Source organism: Leopardus geoffroyi, chromosome D4 (genome assembly GCF_018350155.1).
Source record: "Leopardus geoffroyi isolate Oge1 chromosome D4, O.geoffroyi_Oge1_pat1.0, whole genome shotgun sequence".
In the NCBI taxonomy this organism is placed as follows: Eukaryota; Metazoa; Chordata; class Mammalia; order Carnivora; family Felidae; genus Leopardus; species Leopardus geoffroyi.
Genome location: NC_059342.1, coordinates 85,934,065 through 85,961,875, shown reverse-complemented (window position 1 = coordinate 85,961,875; position 27,811 = coordinate 85,934,065). Strand labels below are relative to the sequence as shown.

At 53.7% G+C, this 27,811-nt stretch overlaps 2 protein-coding genes across 21 annotated transcripts in view; one reads left to right on the top strand and one right to left on the bottom strand.

The window, feature by feature from the left end:
* Nucleotides 1-27,811, bottom strand: part of RALGPS1 (Ral GEF with PH domain and SH3 binding motif 1) — a 276,400-nt gene that overhangs the window by 73,788 nt on the left and 174,801 nt on the right. The gene's annotated exons all lie outside the window — the stretch shown is intronic.
* ANGPTL2 (angiopoietin like 2) overlaps nucleotides 26,943-27,811 on the top strand; it is a 34,341-nt gene continuing 33,472 nt past the window's right edge. For 7 of the 9 annotated variants that reach the window (XM_045469777.1, XM_045469781.1, XM_045469779.1 and 4 more), the window contains exon 1: nucleotides 26,961-27,464. Coding sequence is in view for 2 of the 9 variants with exons in the window: in XM_045469775.1 (XP_045325731.1) it covers nucleotides 27,175-27,221 (47 nt within the window). In the remaining 7 variants the exon portion in view is untranslated. Of the gene's footprint in view, nucleotides 27,465-27,811 lie in introns of all 9 variants that reach the window. The other 2 variants (XM_045469775.1, XM_045469776.1) reach the window with 2 other exon arrangements.

Here is a 27,811-nt window from a genome sequence, read left to right as displayed (position 1 = left end):
GCCTCTGCTTTCGAGGAGCTTGCTGCCCAGAGGAGGTCTCGGACAGCAAACAAGTAGCTGCACAAACAATTATTTAATTAAGATTATCATGATAAGAACCACACTGGGAAATACAGTCCTCCATTTGAGTAAATGCCTTTACGTATATATTCTAGATGAGGAAATGAAGGGACAGAGAGGTGAGGCAACTTGCCTAAGTTTGCACATGTGGTAAGAGGCAGAGCTGGGCCCCAAATCTCATCGCATGGGGCTTATTTGGCCTCTAATAGCACTGGGAGTTCCCAATCGTGTGCTGAGGGCCCCGAGGCCTCAGGGCTCCTCCTCTGGTCTAAGAGCCGCTCTCAGAGCGGAGGTGGGAGCAGCAGAGAGCAAAACAGCTTACTGACCCTCCATGCACCACTGCTCACCAGCAGCCCAGCTAGCCTGGCTCTGCCGTTGACTGCTTCTGTGGCCTTGGGTACCCCGGCTGTAACATGGAGAGAATAAGGGGCGCCTGGGTGGCTCAATCGGATAAGCATCCGACTTCGGCTCAGGTCACGATCTCGAGGTTCGTGAGTTCGAGCCCCGCATCGGCTAACAGCTCAGAGCCTGGAGCCTGCTTCGGATTCTGTGTCTCCCTCTCTCTCTGCCCCTCCCCCGCTCACACTCTGTCTCTCTCAAAAATCAACATTAAAAAAAAATTTTTTTTAATGGAGAGAGTAAGAGTAACTCCTGCCAGGCTGCCTTGAGATCCGGCAGGCAAAGTGGCTGTCTGAATGTGGACACTGAAGGTCACACTGGTCTGCCTTCCAGCAAAGGATATTTCGGGATGATACAGTATCCCTGGAGTGTCAAGGCTCAAAGCTCTCTTTCTGTCTGTCTGTCTCTCTCTCTTCCTTCTTTTCTAAATTGAGATATAATGGACATATCCATAGCTCTATTTCTTAGCTTGCTTTATTAATTGCAATGTTATTTTATTGATTTATTATTACATTTATTCATTTTTGAGAGACAGAGACAGAGCACAAGCGGGGGAGGGGCAGAGAGAGAGGAAGACCCAGAATCCGAAGCAGGGTCCAGGCTCTGAGCTGTCGGCACAGAGCCCGACATGGGGCTTGAACCCACAAACTGTGAGATCATGACCTGAACCGAAGTCAGACGCTTAACCAACTGAGCCACCCAGGAGCCCCTATTGTAATGTTATTTTAACTTCACCCATTTATATATCACCTTCATGATTTCTGCCAACATAGCACCCATGTATTATGTAACATAAAATTTACCATTACTGACATTTGGTATGTTCATGATCATGTGCAACCATCACTGCTCTCTTTCACCAACCCGAAAGCCAATCCTGTGTGCCCTTACCCCCTGCTTCCCCCTCCTGCCAGCCTAGGCAACCACCGATCTAGTTTTTGTCTTTATGGATTTTCTGGCTCTGGATATTTCAGGTAAATGGGATCGTACAACATGTGGCCTTTGGTGACTGGCTTCAAGCAGTAGCATAGTGTTTCCCAAGGGCCATCTGTGTTGTAGCATGTGTATTTCATTCCTTTTTATGGATGAATAATGGCCTAACGTACACATATACCATTTTTTGCTTTATCTGTTCATCAGCTGGTGGACATGTGGGTTGTTTCCACCCGCTGGCTGTTGCGATTGTGCTGCTATGAACATGCACATGTAAGTTTTTGTTTGTACGCACACCTATTGTCAATTCTTTGGGGCACATATACCCAGGGGTAGAATTGCTGGGTCACTATGTTATTTTTAACTTGAATTTTAAATGTAATCATGGGGGCGCCTGGGTGGCGCAGTCGGTTGGGCGTCCGACTTCAGCCAGGTCACGATCTCGCGGTCCGTGAGTTCGAGCCCCGCGTCAGGCTCTGGGCTGATGGCTCAGAGCCTGGAGCCTGTTTCCGATTCTGTGTCTCCCTCTCTCTCTGCCCCTCCCCCGTTCATGCTCTGTCTCTCTCTGTCCCAAAAAATAAATAAACGTTGAAAAAAAAATTAAAAAAAAAAAAATAAATAAATAAATGTAATCATGGATTTAATGTGCTAATGATATTAAGAGAAATACTTAACTTTTCTTTTTTTTTTTTTTTTTTTTTAATTTTTTTTTTTCAACGTTTTTTTATTTTGGGGACAGAGAGAGACAGAGCATGAACGGGGGAGGGGCAGAGAGAGAGGGAGACACAGAATCGGAAACAGGCTCCAGGCTCTGAGCCATCAGCCCAGAGCCCGACGCGGGGCTCGAATTCACGGACCGCGAGATCGTGACCTGGCTGAAGTCGGACGCTTAACCGACTGCGCCACCCAGGCGCCCCATTATACTTAACTTTTCTTAAGGTGAGAGCCGGTTCTCTATGCGCCATCTCAAGTCACGAGGCCCACAGATAGCGCGTGTCCACACTCTAGGAAACTCAGAGCTCATGTATTCCTGCGTTCACTGTTCGGGAGACTGCCAGTACCGGGCCGCTGTGGGGTGGGGTCCTAGGAGCTGAGGCCGGGTTAGATCTAGGGTTACCTGATGGGTGGAAAGCAGTGCTGGGAGGAGGCCGGCCAAGGTCAGAGGCAGACAGGCAGCATCAGTTATCAGGGTCAGCTTTCAGCCCACATCGTCACGGGAACATGGAGCACAGAAGAGGGAAGGAGGCGGCACAGAGACAATGAGGTGGAGGACCCAGGGCTTTGGCCACCAACAAGGATGACTTCAGAGCACAGGCACCAGGTGCGGGGGGAGGGCGTCTGGGGCTAGTCCCAGGCTGTCCCACCCTTCTTTTGAGGCCAACTCTCCAGGTACCGGGAGGGAGGGCAAGGCAAGAACCAAGGCGCTGGCCTTCAGGCTTCCCTCAGACATTCTCCAACTGGGAGTCCTGCCCCTGCGTGGAGACCACTGCCTTGGTAATTATGGGACGCCTAGAGAGAAGGGGTTGTTTTTGATGGAGACTCTTTCATCTCTGACTTAAATTATACATCACGCACTAACGTTTTAACTCTGATGTCTTCTAGAATTCAAATGAGACATAAACATACTCCCAGAAGCACAGAGTCTGCATTCATTACTGGGACCACCTTGACCAAATAAGAGGTGTCACCACATCTATTTATAGTTTAAACATCTTTCCACTGTCTTTCCCTGAAAATCTATTGAGGCAGCTCCCACACAAACAAGGAAGAACCCGACCCCAACAATCATTCATTCATTCGCGTTCATGTCTGGAGGGTGGACAGCGGTCAAGTCATGGCACAGGGACAGGGAGAGAAAGTGAGCTCTGAGCACAGAAGTGGAGTGGACAGAGACACATAAATTCATAAATAAAAGCCACCATTTAGAACCCATTACATCAAGAACTTTAAAATGTGGCCAGCGCTGAAAGCCAGCAAGGCTGCACCGAGACGGGAAGACCCATGGGCCGCTGGCAGCAGGGTGAGTTGGTACAACTTTTTTGGGAAGCATTAGAGATTTCAAAGCCAGAAAAATACTGGTATCCTTTGACTCAGTAATCCCACTCTTAGGAACCTATTCTGAGAAAATAATTGTAAAAGGAGAGAAAAGTTCTGTACGTACAAAGGTGTCATGACAGGGAGATCCAGTGGTTAGACACAAAACAAAACAACAAAAACTGGAAACACTGTATTGTCAAACAATAGAGGAACAGCTAACAATATTAAAATGAACGGCCTGACAAAAATACGGAGGCGTTACATGACAGAGTGGTGGGATTTTAAATGCTTAATAAACAAAAACAAAAACAAAAAAACTTTACGCGGGGCGCCCGGGTGGCTCAGTCCGTTAAGCCTCCGACTTTGGCTCACGTCGTGATCTCTCAGCTCGTGAGTTTGAGCCCTGTATCGGGCTCTCTGCTATCAGATCCTCTCTCTCCCTCTCTCTCTACTCCTCCCTCGCTCATTCTGTCTCTCCCCCTCTCGCTCTCAAAGATAAATAAACATGAAAAAAACACACAACTTTACAGCACTTACACAGTCTGTGCCTTGTAAAAAAGAATGTATTAGTCCTTAGTTAAGATAAAAACGTTCTTCTAATTATTGATACTTACTGGCAGACTTAAGTTTGATTCTCCCCAAAGTAGCAGCAAATATATTTCAATCACGTACGTGAATATAAATAAAGCTTTCAACAAGTTCCCAAAGAAGAGTGATTCCTCTCCAAATACCAGGAAACCTCATGACCTTCCTCTTCCCAGTTATTTAACCAGCTAACCATCGTGTGCAGAACACAGAATGCCAGTGGCCCTCCCCTTGGAGAGGGTCCCGTGGGCCTGCTGACCTCACCTGACCCGCCAGGATGGCTCCCTGGTGCTCTCGGAGCTGCCTGGCCCCTGCTTCCCTCTGGACATGCCCGACCCACCGGCTTTCACGCACACAATTAGGTTGGACCATTCAGCCCGGCATTCCAGGCCTTCGGTGGTGCGGCGCGTCTCACATACCGCTCCGGTACAGGGTGGCGTTTCCCGGTGAATGTGCCACTGATTGGACGCTCTACCTCTACTCTTGGAAGCTGAGACCAGGGCTTCCCTTAACCTGCACATGGGCTGGGCTGTGAGGACAGTGGATGCATCGGCCCCCAGGAACTCCTTAGATGCCATCCCCTGCTCCCTGTGAGGTGACCAGGCAGGCCTTCAGCACTCAGCCCTGGGCATTCGTTGTCGCTGTACAGGAGAGCCCGCAGCCTTCGCTAGCCTGAAACCTAGACTGCTACGCTGACTTACTTCCCGGCTTTTGGGGAGAAGGCAGGAGGAAAGGCATGAGGCCTGTCTTCTTCCAGAATGTTCCAAACAGAGCAGCCAGCCTTTACAGTGCTGCTCCTATTTTTATCAACAGACCTATGTGAGGCTGGATTTTCACAAGCAAGTGTGAAAACACGAAGTGCTGGGATGAGCTGTTGAATACATACTCCAAAATGACACATTCATACCAAAGACGCATTTACATATAAGGTAAAAACACGCCATAAAATTTAGTTGTAATTTTCTATGTTCAAAACATTTAGAATAATGAATACATTTTCAAAATTTTCAAAAACTGTTAGCAAAAGGCTGGCAACTGGTCCTTACTTAGGAAAAAAAAACATCCTTCAATTCTCAGATTATACCCTGCTTACGTTGTTGGTGTTAAAAATGTCCTTTCCCCTAGGAAATAATGATGATAGTTTATATTTTCTTTAGTTGCCATTAAAAAAAAAAAAAAGTTGGCAGCCTCCTGAGTCTCCAAACTTTCCTTCTATCTGAAGTTTCCCTTGCTGGTGACACCCAAAGTCTGGGACCCACAAGCCTGAGATCACATGCGGTTCTCTGGCAGTGATCGGGCTGCAGGCTGGCCCCAAGCGAGCGTTCCACAGCTGGAAACCCCCAGGGTGGCTTCTGAGCAAGCCGAGTGAGATGGCTTAGCAGGGAGGCGGCTTTGCATTGCTTCGGGCTAGAGGATCTCTAAAACTCAAAAAATAGCTGAAGGTTGAGTAAGTAGGAATTTCAGTTTGGCACAAAAATCTAGCTTGAGTTCATCTCTTTCCTCTTTTTTTCTGTCAGAGTTTTTGAGGTAGGGTTGCTCACCTGAAGCCCAATCTCACTCCCACCCGAACCCCCAGGCACCTTTGCTCGGCCAGGTGCAGGCCGACAAAGCCCCAACCCAGGGGGCATCTGCCAGGTACTGTTGAAGGAAAATCACCCGACGCTGCAGAACGTCCACCCCTCCGAACGCCCAGTCTCCAACCTCAGCAGGAACCTCAGCCCACTCCACAGTCTTGCCCTCCCTGGCCCCTCTCCCATTCCCCTCGGTGGCTGGTTTTCCCCAACAGCTGCCTACCACTCCCACCCCAGCTGTCCCTCCCTGCGGGCACCCTGCCTCCCGAATGAATGACCTCAGCTTCCTGCTCTGCCCCCTCATTTATCTGGACCCGCTCTCCACCCTCCTTTCCCTCCAGGGCACTATCCTCGCCCCCATCTCCTCCAGCCTGGACCCCCCTGGCCGACCTCGTGCTCAGCTGGCCATCTTTAACGTCTCCCTGTCTGCACTTATTTTTTCTTTAAGGTTTAAAAGAATATTGCTTTTCTGATTAAAAGCGGTATTTACGTTCATCCGAGGAAATACAGAAAAGCATGAAAAAGGTAACTGCCTGTAAACCCACCATTGTGGGGATTCTGAATTTGGGTGTGTCGTTCACATAAACACACGCGTCCGTGCGTAAAGTTGACCACATGTTGCTGTTTGGCCCTGGGGGACTGTTGCTGGTAGAAGACCCCAGAGAGCTCCTCTGTCAGTGAAAGTGGAAAGGTCCCAACCTGAGTAAGCAATGAAGTATCATTGTGAGTCCCGGATGCCCCAGATGCTTTTTGGGAAAGCCCAGAGGTGGGCAGAGGCAGATCCTGCTGCCCACCCGGGGTACGTCCTGTCTGAGGCCTTCCCAACAGCACACTGTCAGCTATCACTTTACACAGGTGCCAGAGAGTTCCAGGGCCTGGGACCAGACAGCAGCCGCATGTATGCCTGACGCCGTCAGTCAGACACCCCCCGCCTCTCCACCTTCCGGGGTCCCCCAAAGCTAACTCTCAAGGTGGGAGGAAAAGGAAAAGGACGTGATGCGGAGAAGAGGGCCTGGCCACGATGAGAGAGCCCAAGCTCCCCAGGCCTCTCCCCCCACAGGCTCACTGCTGTGACAATGGCAGCGATCACGATCTTAACGGCATAAGAGCTCACCACGTGCCAAGCATCAAGACATACAATTAACAAGTGTCATCTCTGTTCCCCAAAGCGTGGACACACTCCACGGGAGAAGATCGTGGTGGTCTGGGGAGGGATATTTGTTATTTGACCAAGTATTAGAAATAAGCAATTGCACATCGAACCCTTGATAGCACGAAGAGAACAGAATGAAAGAGGAAAACTGAGTAAGACGGTGAATATTCAGGAATTGGTGTAGATGGTTACAGATGCCACAAGTCTGGGCAAACACCGTCTTACTAGATCCTCAGATCCTGACAGCAGCTGTGGTACATCTGACAAGGCGTGGGGAGGTTACGAGGCACTCTGGGGAGCGGGGACCGGGGTCAGGACCTGCGCCTGTCTGAACCCACGGCCTTGGCCTTCCCCGCCCTGGGCCCTGCTGAGGCAGGCTCTACTTTTCCTCCTCTTTGCCTTCACTCTGCTGACCCGCAGGGCCCAGGACAGAGTCTCTGTGCTCTGGCTCCCAGATGGGTCATGCCACTGGCTATATGGTACCCATCTCCCTACAGGTCTCTAACTGGTCCTGTCCACATGAGCACCTGTGGCCAGCACAGCCGCGCACACACAGCAGGTGGGTTCTGGAGCATCTGCGCAGCTGCTGGCCAGGCTGCCCCTTCTGGAGAAGGACAAGAGTGAATGGCATGTGTTGGGGGACGGGGGAGGGGGGTGAGTCTGCTGCGGCTCTGGCGGTTGCATTTCCTTGGGGCCTCCGTAGTCAGAATGACCCAGCAATGGCGGGTCTGGAAATTTCTCCCCGCCATAGCCTCCTGGCAACAGAGGCATGAGATGGCCTGCTGACTCTTGCCTCGCCAGACCTGCCACATGTCAGCACAGGACAGCGTGACCCAGCTTCTGGCCAAACCTTCGTCTGAGGCAGGGGGAGCCCAGACAACACACTGTTGGCCCAAGGTCTAGACGCATCTCTCCGAGGATCATGTTCCATCCCTTGTGAGGACAGGAAGCTGGGCTCAGAGGTCGAGCCATAGGAGCAGATTCAAGGGAGAGACAGAGATCCTGTGGGGTTCTAGGGAGCCCAAACCAGGGATCCTCATCTCTCAGGACCAGAACAAGAATGTGAAGAATCCAGAGTTGAATTGGGCTGAAACTTACAGCCAAAGTGCTGCCTTCCCACCAGTGCCCATGACCTGCGCGTATTAATAATAAATCCTAGTAAGTGCCACTGGCTGACCACCTAGCGGGTGTCAGGCATTGAGCTTTCCCTACATCGGTGAGCTCCGTGCTGTCCTCATGTAAACTCTGAGGCAGTTAACGTTATTAAAGCCCACTTCACAGACGGGGACACTGAGGCGTTGAGGTACCTGAGTCATATGGTTAGGGAGGGGCGTGTGGTGATGTGGACCCAGACTCTGTCCTTCAGTGGTGGACCTCCATGGGACACACAGCTCTGCAGACTGACAGCTGGCACGAAGGCTCTTTGTTTCTGGGAGTTTCTTTGACAACAGGGTACCTGCAGCAATTTGTGAGTGTGTCACACACCCACTCCCTGCAGCCAGGACAGTTCTGGTTCTGGCCCCCTTGCACTGGCTCCATGACCACTGACACCTGTTCACCCTCTCTCTTCAGGACCCCTGCCTCCCTCGGCGGCGCACTCCCCGTTCTCACTGGCCAGTGGCACTCGGTGAGCACTTCTGAGGGGAGGACGATTTGGGGCTCCGGGCTCTCGTTTCGGCTCTGCCCCTGACTAGCAATACAACCATGGACAAGTCGCTGCTCTTCTCTGAGGCTCTGTTTCCCCACTGGTGAAGTGGGGGGGGAGGGGCGGAACTTAACGGCTTTGACGTTCAAGAACGGGCAGACTCTAGAAATTAGTATGTTATACCACGTAATACAGCAGAAGTCCGTCGGTTCCAGCGAGTTCCACTGGCAGGGCGAGGCCTGCTCCCCCTGCAGGTCGGGGCGCCCACTCCCACGGAGCCCTCCTGCCTGCCCCCAGCTCCTCCTCTGCGGCACTCAGTTACTCGGCACTGAAAGGAGTCTAGTCCTAAGGACAGCAGTGGCTCCCATTCTCCGAGGGCCGCACGCCAACTCCATATCATCTGTCGCTGAACACTTAGGGCCCCACTTACAGGTGAGGGGTCTAGGGCCAGAGGAATCAAGCGAGCTTATGCGGGTCATCTGGCCAGCACGCGGTGGGGTGGGGCTCAAGGCCAGGTCTGCCTGACCCCTTAACCTCTACTTGTTGATCACTCAACACCTGCCCCCCAGGAGGTCATGAGCCCCCAGGGTCAAGGACCAAGTCTGCACTGCTGACAGCTGTCTCTCCGGGGCTAACAGTTATCTGCAACAGCACACGTTCTCCCTAAATATTTTGTAAATTAAAACAAAGGGGAAAAAAGGTGTTTAGGTCTGAATCCTTCTGTCCCCAAGTGACAGAGACCAGCATCAAATGCGGGAAAGACTGCAAGAATCCTAGAACAGCTGCACCACAAGATCCAGGCAGCCCAAGGACAGCCCCAGGGACTGAGGGGGTGGGGTGGGGTGGGGACTAGAGCTGGTGGCTTGCTGCCTACAGGCCCGCTCTCTCCACCCTTTACTGTTGCCCCTCTCTGGGCTGGGCTCCATGCCACATTCACTCAGGCTCTCCATGTGCAGAGGCCAGGGCCACCGGCTGCTGTGGTGTCAGGATTCGACAGCTCTGTGACCAAGGAAGAGACCTTCTCTCTCTCTCCCTGGCTTCAGAAAACAAAACAAAACAAAACAAAACAAACACTCCAACCGGCCTAGTGTGAGCCACCACTCTGACTTGGAGATGAGGTACTGTGATTGGGCCAGATGGGTCAGGTAACCCTCTGAGGTCAGGTGCTGGGTGGGAGTGAGTGCTGGGCAGACAGAGAGAACAGCCCTATCAAACTGGAAGTTATCTGTTACCCAGGTTGTGATTTAAGCTTTTTGTCAAACTCAACTAATTATAGGACAGTTAAAAATACAACTCTGCTGTTGAAATCCAACCCCCAGGGCAATGGTATTAGGAGGCGGGGCCTTCGGGAGTGATTAGGTCATGAGGGTGGAACCTTCATGGATGGGATGTGTGCCCAGAGAGATCCCTCACCCCCTTCCCCATGTTTGGACACAGCGAGAAGACGGTCATCTTTGAACCAGGAAGCGGGCTCTCACCAGATGGTGAATCTGCCAGTGCCTTGATCTTGGACTTCCCAGCCTCCAAGACTTGGTGTTTGTTGTTTATAAGCCACTCACTTTATGGTATTTTATTAGAGCAGCCAGATCTAAGACAAACCACCTCCCAAGGCTGAGACAGAAACCCCCAGGCCGCGGGCCATTCCTGTGACCATGTGTCTCCTCTACACCGTAGAGTCTATGGGTTTCAACTTCTGAAAGATCTTGCTTCTCCCCTGACAGGAGGCTGGCAACGGGGACAGAAGCTCTGTGGTGGTCAAAGGCCAGTGGCAGTGTTGACGTGTGCTGACTCTATCTGGAAGCGATGGAGAAGAGCATGGCTGTGGAGCCAGGCAACCTGACCCTGACCCTTGACCACAAGGATGAAGGCCTCACCTCTAACACTGGGGATGCGCATGCCCTCCCACAGAGGTGAAGGTGATAATGCTGACAGCTCACAGCGGTGTGTGCTTCTGGGGACCACGCATGACTGAGCTCCACATTCCATCTGCTTCCTCCCCACCACGTCCTGATGACCGCCCTACTGTGGGAGCACTGCTGGGTCACTGTTCCAGGGGGAGGACAGTGAGCTGGGACGCAGACTCCAAATTCTTCTGGACACCTGGGTCAGGCTTTAACCCTGCTGCTGTTAGCTGCACGGTGGTGAAGAGGCCTGCGAAGGGGGCGTTGCTCAGTGATGTTCCAGAGTCTTCCCTCGTCCTATTTTCTTTCTTCTCCTTCTCCCACTTCCCCAATCACGTCCACCCACCACCAGGGCTCCAGTGGCTGCAAGGCCACCACAGCTAAGGCTGTGCTTCTGTCCCCGCTCCCCCAGCTGGTGGGTGGGGTCTTCTGAGCATCTATGAGAAGTGCAGGTGGCCAGACCAGTGACCCCCACGCTGGGGCCTCTGGATGATTAAGGCCACTACCAGCTGACTGAGGAATCTGAGTCCACTGGGGGCACAAATGTGAAATGCCTTATTCTCGCCAACATACACTCTCTAATGTACTGCACTGACTTCTCTTTCCATTGTGGGCAGTGGGTCCCCAAATGATATCTAGGCCAGATTCTGTGACTTTGCAGTCGCTTCATTTTTGGCATGGTTGCATTAGAAGATTTCAGACTTGGTTCTGTTTATGTGAAGACTCCATCCATATGGAATTCAAAGCTCATCTCTGTTCTCTTTTCTCCCCTACCTCTCCCTGGGGGCTGCTATTTTCCAAGCCCCTTTCTTTATCTGTTTGAACTTCCTCCCCTAAGCCTTCCAGACTCTAGCAGTCCTCACGGCCCATGCTCTGCGGGGAAGTGTGATCTGCTCATGCTGGGGTCACCTGTCAAGAGTGGTGAACCTGGTCTGGCCTGGTTCCCTCTGATGCAGATGGCCCTGGCCATGGCCAGACCATGGGGGTCTCCATGCAGGTGGAGCTTTGGGTCCCCTAGGGATGCACTTAGCTTTGTCCTGGCCCGTCCACCACTGAAGAGCAGCCAGGCCTCCTGTCCCTGCCACCAGGAGTACATGTCCTCCTACCCCTTCTCTAGGAAGGGTATCCCACCACATGGTCGGTGGCCACCTTGGTAGTATGGCTCCTGCCCTGCTGCCGGCCTCTGTCTCCTTCTCATGGGACCTAGTAACATCTGGTATAGTTTCTGGCATCCCACAAGGGCCACAGAGAACTGGAACGCAGGGCAAGACCCAACTCTTCTCCGTACCCAAGTCCTTTCAAGGCCTGGCGACTCCACAGAATCCCCCCTTTACAAATCTCTGCAAGGAAACAGGCATGAGTTTCCATGTTCAATGTGACCCAAACTTCGGAGGCTGTATGTCAACCGCCATCCCCCGCCCGCTTCCTCTTCCTCTTCCCCAGGGAGGGAGAGAGGACTGGAGAGGGGTGGCCCCTCTGCTCGCAGCTCAGGCGGCGCTCTCCCACACTCCTGGTGGGCCTGAGGGCTCTGTAGCTCCTCACACGCCCAGCCCCTCCCCCAGAGGCAGAGGCAGCCCAATCTTCTCAAAGGACTCTCTCCCAGAGAGAGAGAGAGCCTCCTTACTTGGCTTTGGGGAGGAAAGGCACCTGTCTCAGCTCAGGAGGACACCTGCTGTGAGGCCAGGACGTCTCTCTTGCTCAGAGCACCCGTCTGGGATTCACAGGAGTGGGTGTGGGGAAGGGGCCTGGGCCCAGGAACCTGGGGAAGGGGGCAGGAAACCATCACCCGCGTTCTGTTCCAGCGGTCACTAGGGAGCTACTCTCAGCTGTTCGGAAGCTCGGGGCGGCTATACGGCTGTTAATCATAAAGGCGTAAGGCATTTATTTTCACTTAATGCAAGCAGCATGTTTCACAGAGACAGTTTCTATTACGACAGCAGAGAAATAAAGATCTGAGTCAGGTCTCAAACTTCGCTCTGAGTGACCCTGGGCAAGACTTCCAACTCTTCTAGGACTCATTTCCTCATCGACACGACGGAGCTTAGAATCACCTAATCTTGGCCCCACGAGGAGCGGTGGGCTCCCTCAGATCATAAAGAGCTTCATACCGCACCCTGCAAACTTCACGGTGGACGTGGTGGCTGCTGTTATTGACAGGCGTTTTCAGGACCCAGAGTCGGCAAGAAACACAAAAGGGGTCTTAGGTGGGCAAAGGACCGCAGCCCACTAAGCCGGTGTCCCTAAGGCTGCTCCAGCTCAGGCAGAGCTCCAACACATTTGGTTGAATGGGGGGTGTTCTCCCAATTCAGGGAGACTATTAACCTGCGACTTGTTAAGGAGGGATTCTGAACACAGATTTAAACTGCATCTGGTCCAGCAACCAAAGGAGACTGTGGGTCTCAAAAAAAAAAAAAAAAGAAAAGAAAAGAAAAAGAAAGATGCAGGAGAGACCCCTCTGTGTGGAGGGTTCGCGGCCCTGCTAGTCCGGTCGGGCAGCAACGGGCAGCTGTCTCCCGGCGCCTGCCCGCGCTGGATGGCGGCCTTGAATACCTTCTTTCTTAAGCGAAGCTCCTCTCTGTGTGTGCTGAATCACAGCATTCACGGGGGGAGTGGGGACAAGAGCATTTACTAAGCGGATACCAGGCATCAGTGGGCGCAGCCCAGGGGCAGGGCCGGGAGCGCGGGCAGGCCCAATGCTCCAGCAGGAAAGGAACGTGAAACCAGTTCCCCTGGCCCTTCAACCCCCATGGTGGGTACTTGGGGGTGGGGGTGGGGGGGGGCGCAGATGAACACTCTGACCACAGACCTCGGCAGGGGAGAGACTGGGCCCAAAATAGGCTGAGCATCTGGGGCGTCAGCTGGGATTCGCCCCTTCCAGCAAGTCAGGGCTCAAGCATTCTGTTTACCAAACGCTCTGCACACATAGAAACCAGGACCGTCTGGGTTCCACGTTAAAGGGGACGGGGAGGGTCCTCCCTCCCCCGGCTGGATTTCGAGGTGTTGGAAGCTTCTCTGACAATGCCCGGGAGGAGGGCCAAGGCCCGGGGCTGCCCAGAGTGAGCCTGGCAGAGGAAGAAAGGCGACGGCAGGCCTGCGGACGGGCGGGCGGGGGCTCGTCCCTGCCGGGGGGCACCCCACCCCACGCAGCCCCAGCCTGGCAGGTAGCAGGGAGGGGGTGACGTCTGCAGGCCAAGGCGGCTCTGCGGAGGGCGACGCCACCGCAGCACGCTCTCGAGCTCGTGAGAGTAATCAAAAGCAGCTGAAGACTGAACCGCCTTCTAGAGGGCTGCCAGAGAGAGGGGCTTTCCAGCGCAGAAGCTGGGGACGGCTCTTTTCAGGGAGTGCTCCCCTGCCATGCTGCTCTCCTCTTTCCCGGAGTGCTGGGGGTGGGCATCGCAAGAAGGGCAGCCCCCTGGGGCTACTGTGCCCCTCCTCCTGTGTCCTCCTCCTGTGGCCAAGCTGCCTTCCCCACAGGCTCCCGCCCCTCTGCAGATGTGGAAGGGGAAAAGTCAGCGCGGACCGTGGACCAGCCCCACAGCTCAGCCCTACGTATGTGCACAAGTCCTTACTAGTCACAACACTGTGCCATTGGTGCCTTTTCATCCTCTGCTTTACGGATGAGGACACTGAAGCAGAGAGAGGACGTGAATCGCTGCTCGAGGCCACACCGCCAGTGAGCGGTGGAGCCGGGATTTGAACCTGTGGTTCCAGAGCCCACACTCACGCCAGTGCACCAGCCTGCCTGGCAGGGATTGATGACCAAGGGAAAATAAAGCAGTACGTGGCAGGCACTGTGGATACTTTATGCCATTTAATTCTCACAACAGTCCCACGAAACACAGGTATTATTTTTACCATCTCCTATTTAGAAAGGGGGAAACAAAGGCCCACGTAAGTTACTTGCCCAAGGCCATTCAATTAGGAAGGGCAGGCTTCGGGCTCAAACCAGTTCCCTGTGACTCCAGCACCTGCCACTGTGCCACCAGTCTCTCCAACAACCTCAATGGAGCACCCCTTGCTGTGTGCCAGGCACCGTGCTGGGCACTAGGGAGCCAGAAGTGACGAAGTGGCCCACCCCGCCCTTACAGTCTGCTGGGGAGGGGGCACACCAGTCACAGCATCATACAAATAAACCTAAAATCCCAATTGTGAAGGAAAATATGCCCGGCCTCATCGATGCTTTTGGGGGGCGGGGGTGAGAGAAGGAGAATTTATAGAAGTAATGTCTACAAGATGATTTATTATCTTTTTCGTGTGCCTTTTACCTCCTATCCTGTACCAGGAAAGCAACTGGAAATCATGTTAATGAAATCGGTCGAATGAAGCTCGTTTCACAGTCCAGACATCACCATGCTGCTTAAACACTCCATACTCCCAGGTCTTGACACACAGGCGTGTGGTGTAGGGGAGGGAAAGGGTAAGACCAACATACAGAGCCAGCTCCCAGGAAACGGCTGCGAAAAGCCAAACCATGTTTTCCCTGCTCCATACATATCCAGCATCTGCTCACATGAAACAGCCACCCAAAGTATGTGATGGTCACTGCTGGGCCACCCCAGACTCACCTTCTTGGAAAACTCCTCTATCTTGAGCAATGGTTCCTACAACACGGTCCTCGCGGTTACTCGTTAGAAATACAAATTCTCGGGCCTCACCCTAGACCTACAGAATCAGGAAGTATGAGGTGAGGCCTGGCAAACTGTGTTTCAAGAAGCCCTCAGGTGATTCTGAGGCCCCTAAAGCTTGAGGACCACTGATCTGAGATGTGCTACAGTCACGAATACGGGGAACACAACACAGAGTGCTCACTATGAGACAAGCACACCATATTTGTCTCAATTAACCTTCAGCTGAATTCTGGGAAGAAACAGCACTGACGTGAAAGAATGAGGGTCAGGTGTCTCCCTGAGTTGCTCAACCTCACGCCGCAGGGAAGTCGGAGAACTCAAAGCTTATGATGATTGTGGACTCTGGATTCAGACCAGCCCAGATACAAATCCTGGCTTTGCCACTTACTGGCTGTGTTGCTGTGAGTAGACTCCCTAACCTCTCTGAGCTTGAGCTACCTCATCACTTAAAATGGAAGACAGAATCAAACCTCCTGGAAGGTTCTGTTTGAGGATTTGATGAAATAATCCATGAAAAAATCCGTCCCCACGTCAGGCACACACTGGGTATGTAACAGATGGTAGGTATTTTGTTAAGGCCACAGCTCTCGTGCACCCAAAACTGATGCGATCAAGTTCGGGCACTGAGTATCATGGACGTGACCCACAGCAGAGCCCTTGAGACAAGTGTGGTGCCCAGCTCCTCTTGTTTAGAAATACTTCTGCTGGATTCCCGGGATTTCGGCTGGCAAGAAGCAACAAACCAGGAGAGGAATGGGGAGGCCAGGAAGGGAGGGTGACTGCTGCCACGGACGGAAGAGCTAGGAAAGTAACAACAAACACAGCTGCCTGGTGCTCCCAGGGCTGACTGCGCCTGTAGTAAAGTTAGTCCACTGGAGATGACTGAGTCACCGAGGAGAGGTCAGTATCGTGATTCACCAGGATTTATGGAGGCTAGCGCGCACGTGTGTATCTGTACGAGTCGGTGTGAAAAACTTAATGAGAACGGATAAAAAAATGTTTAAACATCAGATGATTAAGGAAAACAGCCTCATGGCTTTTCAGTCGACTTGATTATCTGAAATGACTTGGTCCCTGGGGTCCGGGGAGCTACAGTTTCCCTGAGACAGAGACAGATAATCCAGGGGCTGAGAGGGCAGGTACCTAGTGCCGGACTTACTCAGGGTGGGACTGTGGGCAACTCAAGCAACTTCCTAAGCCTCAGTTTCTGGATCTGAAAATGGCAAAATAATAAAAGAACCTGCCTCCCAGTGTTGTGGGGAAGATCAGTTAGTGCTCAACAAACATTCTGAATTATTGTTGGTTGTGTACACGTGCATCTTCTATAAGCCTGCTTTCCACCATGCTGAAATGATGATCTTCTGTGGTTAAGCCAGCTTCATATTCAGGCTGCACACAAAGGCTGGGGCAGGGAAGGACTTCTTTGGCTACAGGACTGTGGTGAAGCTCTGCAGGGGCTGCTGTGGGGACAGTGACAGGCAAACCAAAAAGAAGAGCTAAAGGACACCGTCTGGAGAGATATAAAATAAATCAGTGATCTTCAGAAGACCCCAATGTGTTGGAAGTCCAAGATAATGGGGGCCCAGCTTACTAAAAGAAGATGGCCAGCATCTGTGGACTACTGTGTACCAGGTACCGCACTAGGGTATCTGCACTCACATTAATTCACTTACTCCTCCCAGCTATCCTGGGCAGGTGGTATGGCTATCCCGGTCTTTATTTTTTAAAAATGTTTATTTATTTTTGAGACAGATTGAGAGAGAGAGCACCCATGCAAGCTGGGGAGGAGCAGAGAGAAAGGGTGACAGAGGACTGGGAGCAGGCTCTCTCTGTGTTGACAGCAGAGAGCCTGACGCGGAGCTTGAACTTGCAAACTGCCAGATCATGACCTGAGCCGAAGTTAGACGTCTAACCGACTGAGCCACCCAGGCACCCGCTATCCCACTTGTTAGATGAGGAAACAGAGGCAGAGGATAGGTAAATTTCAGAAGTCATGTGCTTAATAAGAGGGAAAGGCAGAACCCAAACCCAGGCCTAGCTGACTCCCTTTGCACCAAGACAGCCATGGTCCTGCAGGGAGGGAGCTGGCAATACACCTGTCCTTGCATTCTTCCCATCCCTTCCTCTCCTGCAGGTACCTGCCACTGGCAAACCCAATCCAGAGCCAGAAGGCAAGGGAGCCCACTGGGGGAATCCATGCAGGTCAGCTGCTGGGCACGAGGCAGGGTGCCAAAGAGCAGATGTGGGGCAGCAACTGGAACATACCAGGGAAGTGTCAAGGAGACAGTGGCCAGTGGTCAGGCAACCCCGCCCCACCCTCCAGGGTTTCAGCCTCAGAGCTAGAATCCATCTGGCCCGGCCCAGGGAGGATGAGAAGGAGGCCAGTGGATGGTGCGGAGGCCGGCGGGACTGAAGGAAGCCTTGTGCACCCACTGCCTTTACTCCCTGCAGGGCTTTGGGTGGGTGTCCCTGAGATGCCCCACACCCAACCTACTAGTTGGAGAATGCAGGACAGGTCTGGGAGTCTTTAATCAGGGAAGATGCAGGAACAATCCCTTCTGATTTTCCGGGGCCACGGTTACAAAGTTCTTGCTGCAATGATCCCCCTTCCAGGCTTAGGGCAGCAGAACCATGGATCTCTGCTGAAAGCCATTTCTGGCAAGCCCAAGGAGACCCTGAGCTCTCTGTGTGTCTCCGAGTATTGACATCCACGTCAGGAGCTACCTCAAGGATGAGAACAAACTCGTTCAAGAAGTGGGATAAGTCACAGGACTCTTCCAGTCCACTCCAGCATGTGAGAACATTAACAGCAATTCAAGCATGTTCTATAGATTCTCCCAGCACAACTGCAATCCCTCACCCTCATTCCCAACTCCCAAAGTATTTCTGGGAATATCTGGGGTGGCACCTCTTTGCTCCAACTCCCTGCTGCCACCTGTTTCCTCCACACTCCTGGAGGACTCCAGTGCCCAACTGTCAGTGTTGGCTGTGGTCAGGGCTGCCATGTACAGCTGTGTAGGGTGTGCACTGCCCAACATGACACAAAAGTCCCAGCTGTGGGTCCCTACTCTGCTCTCAGAATTCTGTTTCTCAGGTGCCCAAGTGGCAAATCTTCAAGGTGCTAAACAGTGCAGCTTGATTCTCACCATATTAGAGTCATGCTGGGTTCCTAGCAACTCTTCCTCCAAAATCTATTCTGACTCTGACCACTGGTCACTGTCTCCTCGACACTGCCCTGGTGCTCATTGCCTGGTCTCTCACCTGGACAGCCCCCTCCAGTTTCCTAATGGTCTTCTCAGTTCCATTCTTTCCCCCCTTGGACCATTCTCCACCCAACACCAAGAGGGACACTGAAAGAACACAAAACGAAGCATAATGTCTTCCTGCTTGCAACCCACCGGGAGCCTGCGCTGCACTCTGGATAAAAGCCTAAGGCCTCACCTGGCCTAGGGGGCCTTACAGGACCTGCCCCAGCCAGCCCCTCTCACTCCGCCTGCCCCTCAATGTGCACACTCTCGCTTGTCTCTGCTGCTTGGTCACACCGGCCTCTCCATTCCTCAAATAGGCCAAGCTCGTTCTCATCCCATGGACTTTGCATGTGCTGTTCCCTTTGCGTGGCTCCTTCCTTCCGGTCACCAGGGCCTTGGCTCATATGATCCTCCCTTTCAGAAACTTCCCTCAGCACCCTGTGGTGCAGACATTGATCTGCTCCCACCCACTCCATCTCTCCCTATTCCATTAACTGGTCTCATCAGTCTTTCAAATGCTCTCATCCCTGGCACCTGGTAGATACTCCACAAACCTCTGTGGGATATTTGGATGGGTGTCCCACACAGGAATGGTGGGCAGGCCTTTGGTTGTGCTCTGTGGCACCTGATCCAGGCCCCACGTCTCCTGCCTCAGCACTGCATGAACCTCAGTGTCCCCCGAATGTCATGAAAAAAGCTCCCCCAACCTTTGGGGAGAGCCCTTGCCGACTGGGGCTCAGAGCTGCTCTCCGGGAGCTGGGCTGCATTCAGGCACCACCCTGGTGACACCAGATGTGACCACAGCCTGAGGTCCGTGTGCCCAGGGCCGCGCCTTTGCTCTTTCCCTCGCTGCGTGCCCTCTGGCAGGCTACTTGGGCTCTCTAACCTAATTTTCCCCAGCCCTAAAAGGAGGACAGTGAAGGTTCTTACCACGAGGAATGGTTGTGGGGATAAATAAATTGGCGTGAATGGTTAGCACAGAGCCTGCGACCCATGAGTGGGTGACCAGCGCTGTCTCTATTCCTTCCCCGGAACTTGTCTCCCACCCCTTCCTCCAGGGACCCACGTGCACATCCCCCTCACATCTTCTTCCAGGGGGCAGCTCCAGAGACCCGCCAGGGACTGGATCATCCTAATCACACGCTCACAACAGGTTTGGACCCCAGCTATAAACTTGTGAGCGGCTGCTCCCTGTGGGCTCTTTAAGAAAAGGGAATTGATGGATTCATGGGGAAATGATCAATGCCTACATTCATGAGACGAACTTAACATGGCCTTGTCCTTGAGGGACTTAGGACCCAGGAGAGGAGAGCAGGGGGCGGGCAAAGGGAGTCTCTGGGGGGCGGGGGAGGGGACAGACAATATCAGCACGTGATGTGGTACAGAGGCCACCTGTCTTCTGACCCCCCCTACAGAGTCATGGTGGGGGGGTGCTCCCTAAACATGTGGGTGGGGATATTAAGCGGTTCATGGACTACGCAGAACCTCACGTCAATTCAAGTCAGATTTTGCCTCCAAATGAATTTGAGCTGAACTGTTGAAAAAAGGCTTGCTATTTTTCTGGAGCTTTTGGATTCTGGGTTGGTGGGTGAAGGAGTTGGGACTCACCGTCAGGGCCCAGTTATCCATTAGGCTCAGCAGGCACAGTGAGAGGGGCTCGTGATACTTTCAGGGGCTCACAGAAATGTTCCAACTTCTTTTAGAATGAGAACAAAAAGTGAAATTTTAGGTCAGCAAATGCTTTAATATTCCCTATCGGCGTATTTGTCTTTACACCAGTGTGGTCACAGAAGGTGAGTTTTCATATTTTTTAGTACAGGAAGGAGCTCCGGAGGGCCAGGCACCCGAGGCGGACTGAAGTCATCCTCCAGCCAGGCTTGCAGCCCTGCCCTCCACGGGTGCTGGGGACATTCGGCAAGATCAGGCAAGTGACCAGCACAATGTCTGGTGCCCAGGAAACAATAAATGAGGACAGTCCTAGAGACCGTAACACTGTCACACTCCCATCTTCCTTATCTGTAAGAGGAAACAATCGCTGACTTCCCAGCTCCCAGGCCTGCTGCGAGGCTCAAGGGAGATAATACCAAATACCAAAGCATTTTGGGACCTGGCCCTGCCGTGAGGAGGAGAGGGGCAAATGCTGGGAACACGACCATCATCCACCTGCAGGGGCCAGGAATCTGAGCACACGTCCCTCTGCGGCCCCAGCTACACATGGCAGGACGGCCCCAGATGCCCGGCACAGGTACTGCCTTCCTTCCTGCACCTCCCTGGCAGATGGAGTGGTGGGAAGGGGAGAGGGCAGGGCTGAGGCGGGGACAGCTGGGAGCCAGATCAGTGGAGTAGGAGTTATAACCCCTCCCACCGAGCCAGCTTGGGGTAGGCCTGGAGTAGCTCCTGAGAGGCCTGGGCACGGCCTCACGATGGCAGGGAGGCTGTCTTTCTTACCCTGGGTCTCCTCTCCCTTCTCCTTCGAGCCAGACTCCCAAATAGCACTCTTGCTGCCCTCAGCCCCAAGACTCTGAGTCAGAAACCCTGGATGTGACACAAAGAGAGCGAGCGGGTTTCGAAGGCTAGCATTCCCACGTAGGCGTTCAACAGACATTTATCACGTGCTCTATGTGCTAGTCCTCTAACGAGAGGCCCTCTCGACAGAGTCCAGGGCAAGACAATCCCAGGCTTTGCCCTTGGGCTTTCTGCTGACACATGTCACCAGCCTGGTGCCCCCACCCTGGCCTCAGGCCTGGGAAGCTCACCTCATCAGTCTCTTGCCAGAAGCCCTCAGTTATCTGCTCAGCCACCTCTTTGGGGCCCAGGAAAGATAAGCAAGGTCAGCAATAGCTCGGCTGCTCCTTGGGACGAGAATTCCAGCGGGGGGTCTGCAAGGGGGGTGTGGTCTTCCCCCACTGACCAGAAAACCACCCGCAGTCCCTCCGTCATCTCCCTTTGGGGACGAAGATCCTGTCCGACACAGCATTCCAGAAAGCGACAGTTTTTTAAATTTTTATATAGGGTAAGACGATTTTAAACAGCTTTGGAAAATTTCTGTGAAGTTTTTGTTATGACGATACAAAGAAAACCAGCAAACTAAAATGAAATCTCTCTTCCCTCTGCCTCTCAGTCTCCCCTCTTGGGGACAGGCCCCCGCATCAGCTGCAGTAAGAAGAGGGCAGATGAGGCCAATCGAACATTCCTTAAAATACTGTTAAAAAGACAAAATGAAAACCAGTCAACTAAACATCTCAGCAAATTGGCTTTGGGCAAATTGACCTGGAGCCCAAACTCTGGTGCTCAGATGGAGCTTAATAAATATTTGTTGACTGAGCAGCAAAAGTGTTCGACCGTTAGGTGATGTCTGCGCTTGAGAAGAAGAGCGGTTCCTGAGCCTGTTCCTGGCAGGTGGGGTGCGAAGCGGGGGGTGCAAAGCGGGAATGAAATGGGTCGTGCACGAGCCAGCGATAGTCTCTCAAAGCTACTTTGTAACCGAGCGTGCATCCTGTGCTGACATTTTGGATACACTTGTTTGGCAAGCATTTAACAGACACGGTGTCCTCAAAGGGCTTTCCACGTGTGGGGACACCCTCTGTGACACCAGGCAGTACAGCATAAACAGTAGGGCTGCCTTAGAATCTCCCCATAAACCCAAGTCTCCGAACTTCTCACCCGGGCCAGGGAACATGTGGCTCCCCTGCCAGACATGGGGCGGGCAAGTCACAGGACCTGGCCACGGCATCTCCGGGAGGGGAGGGGACCGGCTGGCTCTGTCTCAGCTTAGAGGCAGCTGTTGAATTAAATCTGGATGGAGGGAGGCTTCTGGCAGTTCCGCAGGCTTCCTGATGACACTCCCCTGGGCCTTTCCAAGACTGGATAACCAGGAGAGGAGCGGACTTGCTTCTTTGTCCCTCAATCACCGGTCAACCTCACTGGAGCCCCATCACTAACACCGCCATACTTCCTTGACCTTCATTCTGAGAAGTCATCCACTGTTGACAGCGTCCCGTTCTCGTAAAAAAAGAAAAAGTGCTACCAATTAGCCCTGACGTGCTGTTAACTTTAGGAGGCCTCCTGATTTCAGAGACCTTAAAACAAGAAAAAGTAAGTTTGAATGAAAGAAATGCTATTTGTTTTCAGGACAACTGTGTGCGTGCTAGCTTTCATGTGGGTCTTGATCCCAGTCGCATTACCGTCTAGCTGTGTGGCCTGGCGCGAGGAACGTTGCTTCGCCGAGCCGCGGTCTTCCTGTACAGAACAGGATGTACCTTCCAGAAGGTACCTTCCAGAACAGGATGGTGACACTTCCCTCACGGGTCACGAGAGGAGAAACAACGATGTCCAGCAAACGTGGAGCTTGGCGTCCAGCATATCACAAGCAGCCACCTAAGGTGCTCTAGCAAGGCTTGTGAGAACAACACTTTCTTCTAGTGCCCGGGTGGGTACACTGAGCTGAATGAATCTAAGAATTATTGGGGCTGATATTTCCCAACAGACTACGACCAAGAGGAGAGAGGGCAGAGAACTGAATTAAGGAGCACCAACCAGCTGGATAGGGTTACCGAGGGCACTGACGGCAGCAGGAGTACAAGAGGTTTGGGGTAGAAGACAGATCCAGTTGGGATGTGGGGAGTTCCAGTTACCAAAATGGAAGGAGTAGACTGCATTGAACTAAGTCTCTGGTCAATAACAATGATAAAATCTGAACAGTATACGAGACTGCTTGAAAGCACTTGAGAACAAGGCAGAACAGAAACTAGAGGACACGGGGTCTCCGAAAGACAGGAAGCACACTAGGGCACCGCTGTTCGTGGTGCTACACGGGGGGATGGGGCTGATACAGAATGCAGCAGAATTACTGCCTGGGAAGAAGACAAAGAAGTTGGACATCGAGGATGGAAACTGAAGGGCAAAATGCCAGAAGGGAGATAGCTAAGGAAGGGGAGCTCCAAAATTACTGTACAAATTCCCCTCAAATCCTTAGTTAATCCCTAAATTGTATACACATAGAGAGAGACTCCAAGGAGCCCAGAAGAAAGCAGTAGCTGGGAAGCAGGGGGTTCGGCAGCTGCCTCAAAGATGGCATTTGGAGTTCAAGACCTGCCAAGCTAAAAGGACTTAGTGAACATTTAAGGTTTTTTTATTTATTTATATTTTTAGAGAGAGAGAGAGAGAGGGAGAGAGAGAGAGAGAGAGCACGAGAGAGTGAGTGCATGTCCGGCGGAGGGGCAGAGGGAGAGAGAGAGAAAAAGAGAGAGAGAGGGAGAGAGAATCTCAAGCAGGTTCCAGGCTCAGCACGGAGCCCCACTCAGGGTCAATCCCAGTGACCCTGCGATCACGACCTGAGCTGAAATCGAGAGTCAGATGTTCAACTGACTGAGCCACCCGGGGGCCCCTTTTGTTGTTGTTGTTGTTTTAATGAGGCAACAAAGTTTGCAAGAGAAAAAGAACGTTGCCCAGGTTGCTGGCAGAGGTGGGGTCTGAGCCCAGGCCTGTTAGATTCTGAGCCACAGCCCCTCATCCTCCACAGCCAGTCACTCATTTATTCACTCCTCTATACTGGGCTGTACGGAAGGAGAGCTTGGTATGGCCCGGCCCACACCTGCCCTGGTGCTCAGGGAACTCACGGCCCTGGGGAAGGAGTCGCTGGAAATTACCACAGCCACCCCTGAGTATGTACTGTGTACCACACTTAATGTGTCACGTCATACTGAATTCTCTCAACAGCCCCAGGAGGCCAATCCTTATAACATCTCCATTTTACAGATGAGGACAGTGAGGCATGGGGTGGGACCTGAGTGGAAGAACCAGAATTTGACTCCACAACTCAAGCTCTCCAGCAGCATCCTCGACTGCCCACGGCCACCACAGGGGCAAGGGATGTGCAAACATGGACAGGGCAAGGCCATCCTGGTGTTCCTCTCCCACGTGATGGGGTCCTAGGGACTGTGAATTGTGAAAGCAAATTTTCTCTGGTCATCGGGGACTTGGGCTGCACCGGTCCCCACGGGAGGGTGGGTCCTGGGAATTCCCCCCTGGCCCCGTGAGTCCCATCACCTCCAACTGCCTCTCTCACCAGGGGGCTGCAACCACTGCCCACGAGCTCCGGAGGCCGTATCTACGGTTCCCACCAACCCAGTCTCTACTCAGTGCCTATTTCAGAAATAAAAGCCAGTTGCTCAAAGCCTTTCAGTGGCTTCCCGCCGTCCTTGGATAAAGTCCCACCTCTAACAAGGCCTCATCTTCTGCCACACTCCCCCTCTCTCCTCAGCCAAATGCACTTGTCTTGGCCCCTGGGAAGAACTCCCTGTAATCGCTCTAGTTATTACCGCTGTGTAACAAATTACCCTCAAAATGTAGCAGCCTAGAACAGCCATTCTCTTCCCCTCGTGGATTCTGTGGGTCAGTGATTCAGCTACGGGATGGGACGGTGGCTCAACTCAGGTCCCGGTGTCTGGGGCCTCAGCAGGAAGGTTCTAGTTGGGGGTGACTCGTGGCTGGAATCACCGAGAGGCAGCTTTCCTCACATATCTGGGGGTTGATGCTGGCTGTCGGCTGCGACCCATGCTACACACGGCCTCCGCATGGTGGCTTGCGAGTCGCGGGATTTCTTGGGGTCTAGCTTGGCTCAGGGCTCCAAGAGACAGTGTCCCAGTGGATGAGGCAGAAGATGCACTGCCTGTTCTCGCCCAGCCTTGGATACCAGGTAGTGTCACTTCCGCTGCATTCTATTGGTCACAAGTAAGTCACAAACCCAGCCAGATGCAAACGGAGGGGACAGAGGCCCTACCTCTCAATGGGAGGGGTGTCAAGGTCTCAGAGTGTCAGGTCTTGGACCAGGAGATATTGTTGACTGTTGGGGCCATCTGCAAAAAAGCCCATCTGCCACCCAGTCCTTACACAGTACCGTCTCTGCTCAGAACCATCGTCTCTCCAACTCACACCCGCTAATTCCTACCTACCCCTCAGGTTCCAGCTCAAACACCACCTCCTCGGGGAGGCTGCCCTGACTGCCCTGCCAGGCTTACTCTGGCCTCCTGCCTAGATACCCACTTAGTACCCAGCACTTCTCATGTGTCTGTCTGTCTGTCTCCCCTCCTGACTGCAGGCTCTGTGAGGACGGCTCAGAGCTACTTCCCAACAAACACATCCTGGAGAGGAGGAAGGGGAAGAGAAGGGAATAGGCCAGGCTCCAGGCTGACAAGGTGCTGCTCAAGGAGAAGGATTCAGCTCCATCCTCTGTACTTCTGCTGATCTTGAACCCCCTGCCCCCCGCCTCCCACGGCCTCTGTGCCAACCACGCACGGGGACCCCCCCTGGTAGTTGTCGGGGGCGTTTCTGTCCATTGCAACCATCTGGCTAATGCTGCAGCCTGTAAGATACTGCGGTCTTCTGGCGAGGACTCACCTTCTAAAAAGAAATAGGACCGACAGATGGAAAAGGGAGGGAGTCTGAGCGGGCTGGAAGAAGCTGAGGCAAGAAAGAGAGTTTGCTCCCTGCAAAGACGGGGCGTGGAAGACCACAGCGGAACTGCTTGCCCAGGGCCCAGCTACGTCTGAGGGCAAGGAGAACCCTGGTGAAGTCTCCCTCCCCATTTGTACCCAAACATCATCACCACCACCACCATCATCACTCAACATTTAAAAAAAAATTTTTTTTATTGTTTATTCTTTTTTGAGAGAAAGAGGGCGAGAGCGAGCATGGGGGGGGGGGGGCACAGAGAGAAAGGGAGACACAGAATCTGAAGGAGGCTCCAGGCTCTGAGCTGTCAGCACAGAGCCCGACGAGGGGCTCAAACCATGAACCGTGAGATGACAATCTGAGTCGAAGTCGGACGCTTAACCACCCAGACGCCCCATCACTCAACTTTTTTAAAGAGGAGAGAAGAGTCACCACCAGTATCTCCCACAGCTGTCGCCCAGGCAAAGACACAAACCTGCTCCCGGCTGCTCCCTTCCCAGCACTCGCTGGCCTCCCTCCTCTGCCTGTGGTGCTGACAAGACTGTAGAATCGCTTACTTCATGGGGGTCCGGGGCTGTCTCCTTTCTGCTCTAACTCTACCAACATTCACAGACTCTGTGCTGGGGACTCCCATTATGTGCTTCTAGAAGAGCCTGATGTGAGGTCACCACAGGGGTTCTGGGAGCGTGACCCCTGGCCCGCCCAAGTCCAGAGCGCTGAGTCCAGCCCACTGAGGTGCCCTTGCCCCGCGCCAGCCCCTTTCCCGCATGATCCCACGGAATCCGTGGAGGTAGATTACATGAAAGGGATGCCAGATGGGTGACGTGACTTAATCAGGTCCTCTAGGTGGGAAATGATGGGGCATTTCTCCTGTGCATACCCCCAGCTGGTGGTATTTCCAGGGTCCTCGGCCCCTGCCTCCCACTAGCTGTCAGCACAGATCCTGCTGGCTTCTGTGCAGACAGCCTTGGGCTCCCTCCCGAGGGTTTAGAGGTGAGAGCAAGGCCTCTACACACGGCCGCACAGAGGCCATCTGTGCGGGGCTGCCCTGCCTGCCCACCCGGGGGTTCCGCAGGGGCAGTGCAGGGGTGAGGGAGCCATCCAGGGGGAGGACCTGTTCCCTGCTGCCTGCGCGGCTGGCACAGATCTGAGCCCATTACCTGAGTCAGAGGGGAAGCTCTCTGCCTCGGCAGGGCGCACTAGGGGCGGGCGGGCCAAGCTGCTCTGCCAGGGAAGGAGGGAAGGAGGCCGCCAAAGCGGGCTGGGGCGGGAGGGGCCGGGCCAGCTGGGGCCGGAGCTAGTGTGACATCACCGGGCGGCCCGCCTCTGTCTGGGGCTGAGGGGAGGCCCGGAGCCTTTCTGGGGCCTGGGGGATCCTCTTGCACTGGTGGGTGGAGAGAAGTGCCTGCAGCCAACCAGGGTCAGGCTGTGCTCACAGTTTCCTCCGGCAGCATGTAAAGGCTCCACAAAGGAGTGGGGAGTTCAAATGAGGCTGCTGCAGACGGCCTGAGGATGGACCCCGAGCCCTGAGCCGCCCTGCCCGAGCCCCGGATCTGCAGAGCATGGCACTGAGGCAGCCGCTGGCCCCCGCCGTGAAAGGAGGCAGGTTGTAAGTGGCCCCCCGCAGGACCCCCCCCCCACCCCGGCCAGCCCCCGCCCCATCCCTGGCCCAAGCCCGGCCGGCCGCGGAGCAGAGCAGAGCAAGCAGAGGCCAGTGAGGCAGGGCTGCTCGGCGGCCAGTCCGGCCTGCGACTCGGGGACCCCTCCTGGAGGCCATGGACAGGCTGCCCTTCTGACGGCTGGGGTAAAGCATGTGAGGAGCTGCCCCGGGGAGCCAAGCAGGAGTGAAGAGGTAAGGGGCCAGCACTGTGGCACCAAGGGACAGGGGGCAAGAGGCAGCAGCTGACCCCATGTCTGGGGGTTCAAGAACCCTGACCCCTTCAGCTGGGGGTGTGTGCAGCTGGACCCCGGAGGGGGGGGTCACTCCTGCTTTCGCTTGGAGTCAAACACGGCATCTCCCGGGGTGGGATTCGTGGACACCTGGGCAGAGGGTGGGCTCTGGGGGCGTGAGACCACGGGCTGTTCATCTGCAAGCCCCGCTCTGCCTCAGACAAAGAGCCTTTGGGGTGAAGGCAGGCGGCTCCCGGGCACGGCCCGGCAGCCGGGGTGCGTGCGTGAGCGTGTGCCTGTGTGTAGGTG